This window comes from Trichophyton rubrum, assembly GCF_000151425.1.
Source record: "Trichophyton rubrum CBS 118892 genomic scaffold supercont2.14, whole genome shotgun sequence".
Classification (NCBI taxonomy): domain Eukaryota; kingdom Fungi; phylum Ascomycota; class Eurotiomycetes; order Onygenales; family Arthrodermataceae; genus Trichophyton; species Trichophyton rubrum.
The window spans coordinates 232,868-240,311 of NW_003456415.1; the positions used below are offsets into that span (position 1 = coordinate 232,868).

Consider the following 7,444-nt stretch of genomic DNA (forward strand, 5'->3'; position numbering starts at 1 on the left):
CCAATTGACCACCTACAGCTACCGCTATTAAGTTATTGAAACGTGAACATGGGAGCGTGCTTTTTTTGCTTGGTTTAGCTGATTTCCTTTTCTTCTTTTTCTACTCCGTTTATTCAACATCAAAATCAAGGGCAAAAAGGGCACAGGTATGGTAAATGTCATAGACTTAATTTCAACATTACGAAACGAATAATCCACTCCACGTTAATCGTGGAGGTTATCTCATTGCCAGCATTGACTGGTAGAGATATTCTAGATAGTAAATAAAAACTCTCTGGTTCTCTTGGCAGTGTTCATTGATTATAATGATATATTTACGTAAAATCATCAATCATCCCACCAAGCCACGGACCTAGTACTCCCGTCCAAGGGCATCCTGAGCATGCTCATGGGCCTGGCGCTTCACCCTCTCCTTATCAATGTAGTCAAGGCCCTTCGTCTCGATCATGCGGTCTGTGAAAGCCCCAGCGAAGCCAGCGAGGATCTCCTTGGCCTTAGCATGGCTGTCTGGCTTTCCTGTATATCCCGTAAGCAACTAGCTGGGCAGTCATATTAAAACGGGCCGGCTAGCTCCTTACCATTCTTCTGGACGTGGTCCTCATAGGCCTTTGCGGCCTCGTAGGCGGCGGCACCGGCAATCAGCTCGTGAGATAGGGAGGCCTTGTGAGGGGCATTCATGACCTCATTGTGAGCATCGGCATGGTTGGAGAAATCTATCAAGCAGTGTCACTTAGTGAACCTCGTCCTGCAATTCAGCCGGAGAAAAGGGGCTATCTTACTCTCGAAAAAACCCATGATTGCTGTGGCTAGTTTTAATACGTAGGTAGATTTAATGCAGTTTGATACTAAATCCAAAGATACAACGGCTCATCGGGGATATAACGGTGAATTTATAGACATGTTGCCAGCCATTGATGCCGTCCGTGATATCCGTGTGGGCCCCCCTATTCTCAACCCGCCTACGTTTCGGGATGGATCTCAAGGACCATGGAGGGGCAATGATGTTATTATTGCTACAGATACCTCCAATGCTAGCTCAGCATTCCATCTGTTCATAGTTAAAGTGGATCAGTGTATTGCGCTGTTCGCGCTGCAACCTCGCAACATACCGTTTTCCACGATGTACTTTGCGTATGCCACTGTACCGTGGGCTGCCATGTCACAATTTATCAAACTCCACTACAGAGATTCATACCATCTCAATAGTGTCCAATATACCTAAATAAGCCTGGAAGTGCCCTGAGCATTCGAGAGGGATTGGGCTAATGCCGTTCAGGAATATTAGATATCTACTCCGTGTGGCTGATGCCCCTTAAACAGACTAGAGTAGATACCAAACGGTACTCGGTTTGATATTCGATTCGACAATACAGTAATTAATACGCCGTACAGGGTCTAATGACGAATCTATGCTATCCCTCCGCTGCTTAGCTGACGATTATCCTCTGCGTTATCGTCAGAATCTAAATTCCAGCCCCCCATGATCAGTCTCACACTTCAGGCAGGAGAGTGAGTTAATTAATTGCTGTATATATTTTTCCAAAATTCTCTCATTCCAGCAAGATATATCATCTGCATAGACCTCCACCAGCAGCCTGTGGAAAAGCCGCACAAGAATATAAAAGGAGGGGGAGGATACGTGGCGTCCTGAACCTTCGGGCTAAGCATCAAGCTTGCTCTTGGTTGCTCCACACCCTGTTGCTTAGCACCAACAAGCCATTGTGGCGAAAAGCTAACTATACTGCACCGCTTCTGCATGGGCTCGGACCCATCGAGGGAACAAGCCCGAGATTGAGGGGTTGGTGGTGAACATTGTTGTGATGGTGATGGGCGAATGTAGTCTTATGTTTTGTCAAGAGCTGCCAGAGAGGACCGCGAGAGACAGTATTCGACTACGCCAACGAGACAAACGGAAATGAGTTGCAACACCCCATAACTAAGTCACGGAGGCCTTAGAGAGTAAGGCCTGCTCTAGCAAGGGTAGACTGCGGGGTCTCGATGAAATTGACTTTCTTATAAGTTTCACTGATGCGATCCCGATATTGCTCCAGCACGTTCGACAGATTGTCAGTTATTATTGGCAGTCAGGTCCTGGTGGTGACTATCGCAATGGCCCCTCGAGCGCCTAAAATGTGCTTGAGCTTTTAGCCCTGTCCAATCGCGAGCCGTTGCAGCCCCAAGTTCAGCTCTGCGTCACCAAGTCTGAGGAGTTCCTTGAAAAGAGCTTCCACCTCGTTAAAAAGAGCCAGCCTTTTGATAACGATGTCAGGGATCAGTGAGGGGTCGTTGCCAACTCCAGAGGGGAGCCAAAAACTAAAAGGTGGTGGGGAGTATCCAGAAACCATCTTGGGATCACACTCAAAGGAAATGGGACCATTGTTTGCGTGAAGCAATTTGTTTACTTCACTTTCGAGCAATGGGCCAAGAATTCGTGTATAATGGATAGTCTCGAACAGTCGCTGTGGCTCAGCACATCCCCGTGATATCATCACTGCAAGCCATTGAATTGAAGTAGTTAAGCTGGTGTTGGAATTATTTGGTACACAAGCTTCAGCTTCGTACGGCTCTTTAAGCACAGTAGTAAATTCAACACGTTGCACAGCGACTCAGGAGTTGAGTAGCAATTTATTGGCTGTTCCAAGCTTGCCTCAAGATTGAAAAAACCTTGTTCGCAGAGGATAAGAAATAAATCCCACACTGCAGATTGCGCTCTACCTCTATAGTAAAGGGCTCGTAGTATGCCATCATATGGGGTGTTCGGGTACTCTAGTCGTCCCAAAATCGGACCGTCGTCCCTCAGTGCATTATCAAAGTCACAGTCGGCAGCAGCTTCATGGACATGCTCCTGGATTCTCCTAGCTAGAGAGCCACTAGATGGAGGTATGACCCTGCGTGTTTGCTGCATTAGTTGAAGGTCAAGGGTAGGCCACTCTGAGCGTCGTCTTCTGTTGACTGTTTGCTTAAGGAACATGACATCAACATGATCACGCAAAACCAATTCTTCCAATAGTGCCACTGATGCCCTGATCTCTGGTGATAGACTGGAAGCATAAGTTTCGGCTTGACACTCCCGGGCGAGCGATGGAGTGATTCTCCGTATTGCCTCCCTTAGAGTTGTTTCATGTTCAGCCGTAGGTACAGGCGGATGGACCTGTCGAGGCAGCCATGGGAAACTAACTTGGGCCAGAGACCGAACGAAGGGGAGCGAGGAATGGATCATCCTGATTCTGTTACTGACTGAACGTGTGGCAGCAAAATGTACTGCTTCCACGGGTCCACAATCGGCAATGGCATGTCGTGGTATCTGACCATCAGCTTTGATTACATTGCGGAACCGTCCATAGTAGCAATGACGTCCAACCGCATTCGCTTGACAGCTTGTGGGGAATTGCGAGAGTAAGTCGGCCACTTTGGAAGTTTCGAGGTACTTAGATCCTAGGCATATCTCCCCATTCATTGTTCCATGTGCCTCGAAAAATATGTTTATCACATCATTTTCGGCCACGCTATGTGCTTTATCTTGTATCCAGGCTATGACTCTTTTAAAGATATCTTCTGGGTTAACATATTCGAACCATTCGTTAGACCTTGTTATCCATTGTGTTTTAGAGTATGTAAACAATGGAGTCTGGCTAGGCCCTAATACTCCCCATTTGATGATAGTTATTGGAGGAGCCTTAGTTTCCAGAAAATTGAAGTGTTCACCCAGTGGAAAACAGGAGAGGACCGTTATTTCAACACCCTCAGCAGCATGTTCGAGGGTCATTGAGGTACCCATAAAACCTGAAAATATGGCCGCGTCGATGGGAGATCGCGCATCAACAGCACCACAAACCACGAGATTGTGCATTACACATTCTCTATTGGCCCTAGGATTTGGCATTGCGCTTGGTTATTTTTGCACTAGTTTGAGGTTAGACTGAATATGGCTTATGAAGGTTAGGGACATGGCTGCGAACATGATAAAGGAAGCCGACTCTTTACTTACCTTTAAAACCTAACTGCCCCGGTTTGCCCATTGCATATATGGAGCCTAAGTTAGGTTTAGTATTCCGGTTGTGCAAATGATTAAGACTTATTTTTAAATGTAGCGGAGATAACAGCTTTTAAGCCAAATGCAGGGGGCCAGCGAAATTTGATAGTAAGCTCCTTTCTGTCCTCTGACTGGTGAATTGTCTGCAACACAAAGAGGCCCTTGGAATGCCACTAATAGATTATAAGTGCAAAGTAGAGTAAGTTTTCAATTACCTCTATAGTATTACCTAGAAATATTGTAGTTATCTAGGCGTTAATATAGCTCCTGGTCTATAAGTATCGGAGTAATTCCTAGAACTAGTAGTAGCGGTTTTAGGGTATTCGTGAGTACCGCAAAGAGTAAGGGAGAATATAGATTCCGTCTACAGGGTTAAGAGACCTTGTAATGATGCATCTATTTCTATCCCTGAAGCGGTATTGCATCCGTGCTCTTGATAATCGACTATCAGAGCCTGTGCAGTGGCGTTTCGCTGGAGGGACGGGGGGAAGAATCCTTCATAACCAAAGTAAAGGAGTGCAAAGGGAAGTGAAATAGTTATAGGAGGCCAATCCTCCCGGGTTGCCACCTATTCACGTAAATTTCCATATTCCATGGTTGAAGTGAATGATGACATAGTGAGTATTGGGTATTGGGGGCTGCTGGTGGCTAGGGTTATGGTTTCTAAATGATTCATGGGTGGGCAGTAGCCTCTGAGCTTAGCAGTAAAGTAGTAGATATCGTACAACCAACTATCAAACATACTTGTAGTTGCAGCTGCAGATGGTAGATGTCATCCTAACATGTCGTTGTCTACGAATGTCGTTGTCGAAAATCTCGGCAAAAAACCTAAACCCTTAACTATTTGTACTCACCTCGAGAAAGCCGTTTACATTGAAAAAGGCCGTAAAAAGGGCGAGTAGCGGGAAATGAGCAGTGAGTAGACGAAGCAAAGCCCTGTATCATACGCCGTAGTTAGCAACAAGATGAAGAGTTTCTCCAGATAACTTTTCCATCGTACAAGTGCTCCTAATAAACATTGAGCGGTGAAAACCAAGTTGAACAGCAAAGGAATACAAGTGTATGGAACGTTAGTAGTACATTGTAACACAGGTGAGAGTAAAGTAAATCTGATATAAAAAAGATAACGAAGCAGCCATATGGCGTCGTAGTTAGGCAGATAGACAACCAACCCTTCTACCGGTCTCGGTGGCTGGCCTGTTCAAATCCGCCGAGAACGCTTTCCGCTACTTCATTTCGGGGCGTCCCGGTATTATCGGTTGAGGAATGCTCACTATCTTCGAAGTGGGTGGTTTTACTTGTAGCAGTGTGCGCATCGGATGTAGTTTTCTGCTCAGTGATTGGCTCACCAGATTGGATGGCCTTTGCAGCAATCGTCTTAGCCTGTCCTTCAGAGACCTTGCCGTACACTGCCATGGCACTGGCAATCATACCACCCATATCACCAACATTACCAGGCACAACAACAGCGGTGCCCTCCTTTGCAAGCTTGGAAAATGCGTCGACGTATTTCTCAGCTACAGAAAGGCTGATTGCGCCACTAGCCGCTTCCTGTCCCTCCTGGATGGCTGTTGCAACGGCATCAATTCCACGAGCAGTAGCCTCGGCTCTTAGGCGGATAGCCTCAGCCTCACCCATGGCTTTGTTGATCTGTTCTGACTTCATAGCTTCTGATGCAAGGATAACCGACTGTTTACGACCTTCAGCTATGTTAATTGCGCTCTGACGTTGACCTTCGGAGTCTAGAATTTCGGCACGTTTCGATCTTTCGGCTGTTACTTGACGGTGCATGGCTTCGACGACTCCCTCGGGAGCATGAATATCTCTGATCTCGTAACGAAGACAAGTCACACCCCAATCCTGTGCAGCCTCGTTGATGGCTTGTGTGATATTCGTGTTTAGAACCGCACGCTCCTTGAGAACGTGGTCGAGAGTCAGTTGACCGATCTCGGATCTCATTGTCGTCTGCGCCAGTTGGGATATCGCGTATTCGGCATCTTCCACGCCATAACTATAGATAGCATATCAGTATATTCCCTCGACCCAGTATCAATTCCGTGATCACTAACCTAGCTTTATAAGCATCAAAGACCCGAGTGTAGAGCACGCCGTCCAACTCCAAAGTAACATTGTCTGCTGTAATGGCATTCTGGCTCGGAATCTCAATGGCAGCTTCTTTCAAACTCTTCACATATGCAATTCTGTCAAGGAAAGGCACAAGAATAGCCAGCCCAGGCTCCAGGATACGATTGAATTTCCCCATTCGTTCCACTATCCATGCTGTCTGCTGGGGTACAAATCTGATTATAGTGTTTGCGGGCAATGAGGGACGGCTAGAGAAGTACGTCGTAGGAGTGCCCATGGGCGGCGAACCTCCAGCACCGAGGCCAAAGAAAGGCCCATGGTTAGGGTCCGCCGTCCTCCGCGGTGTCGAGCTGAAATGTCGGTGCGTGATCGGACGGGCATAGGCTGGCACCGAGACAAGACAGGGGGCTGTTCGCCGCAGTATCTGGGATTTGAGAACGGTCCTCCGCAGTATCAATCTGAAGGCTACCTCCATGATGTCACACGTAAGCGCATTCACTTCTTAAAGCTGCTAGAAACAATCATCCATTCGAGCTCGACTTCAGCTTTGCTTGTTGCTAAAGTTTTGACTCGGGCATGGAAGTCCGGGCATGGAATAACAGTTCTTCCGCGGAAATCCCGAACCTTAATGGATCCATCCATAGGGCCGTCTGGGGGTTTTTCGGAATGGTGAAAGAATTATTCCGAAACTGTACTTTAAAAAAGCACCAACTTATTAAGGAATAATAGAAATACTATAGATATTCCGAAATATTTTAACCAAATATATATATTTCTATTAATTTATATATAGATAGTTTTTTAGTATTAAAGATATCTAATACTATAATAGATTAGTATTATTTAAAATTAATATAAATTAGTACTATAATATATTAGTACTTTATAGTACTATATATTAATATAATACTATTCTAATTTAGTACTAGAGGCTCTATATTAGAGCTTATTAAAGTACTATATTCTACTATAAAAATAAAATATTTTACTAATATTAGATAAAATTAAAGACTCTAGTAGTCTATTAAAGCTATAATATATTATTATTACTACTAATATTAATAAGAATAATATATTAGTTTAGTTTAACTACTAATAAATTAATAATAATATATAGTTTAGAGCTAATATATAATATTAATAATAAAAGTAGGGGATCTTTCTTAATTTTATAAATATTAATAATATATAAGAAGACTCGATAAATATTATAAAATATATAAATAAATATAGTTTAAATTTAATCTAATTAATTATTTTAATATAAAATAATATTTCTTTATATAATTATTATCCGGGAACTTTAGTTATTAAAGATAAAATCTA

The 7,444-nt window shown here is 44.2% G+C and overlaps 4 protein-coding genes across 4 annotated transcripts; 1 reads left to right on the forward strand and 3 right to left on the reverse strand.

Annotated features, from left to right (window-relative positions):
- Positions 1-352: 352 nt before the first annotated feature.
- TERG_08444 (uncharacterized protein) lies at positions 353-795 on the reverse strand (the record flags this gene model as incomplete). Its single annotated transcript, XM_003231096.1, has 3 exons — positions 353-516; positions 579-713; positions 780-795. The coding sequence occupies 3 exons, from the start codon at positions 793-795 to the stop codon at positions 353-355; spliced, it is 315 nt and encodes a 104-aa protein (XP_003231144.1).
- A 103-nt stretch (positions 796-898) lies between these two features.
- Positions 899-1,222, forward strand: TERG_12686 (uncharacterized protein; the record flags this gene model as incomplete). The annotated part of the gene is made up of 1 exon (XM_047751612.1): positions 899-1,222. The coding sequence occupies one exon, from the start codon at positions 899-901 to the stop codon at positions 1,220-1,222; it is 324 nt and encodes a 107-aa protein (XP_047607544.1).
- Positions 1,223-2,515: 1,293 nt separating this feature from the next.
- Positions 2,516-3,883, reverse strand: TERG_08445 (uncharacterized protein; the record flags this gene model as incomplete). The annotated part of the gene is made up of 1 exon (XM_003231097.2): positions 2,516-3,883. One exon carries the CDS (start codon positions 3,881-3,883, stop codon positions 2,516-2,518), a length of 1,368 nt encoding a protein of 455 aa, XP_003231145.2.
- A 1,326-nt stretch (positions 3,884-5,209) lies between these two features.
- TERG_08446 (uncharacterized protein) lies at positions 5,210-6,593 on the reverse strand (the record flags this gene model as incomplete). The annotated part of the gene is made up of 2 exons (XM_003231098.1): positions 5,210-6,044; positions 6,103-6,593. 2 exons carry the CDS (start codon positions 6,591-6,593, stop codon positions 5,210-5,212), a joined length of 1,326 nt encoding a protein of 441 aa, XP_003231146.1.
- Positions 6,594-7,444: the final 851 nt, after the last annotated feature.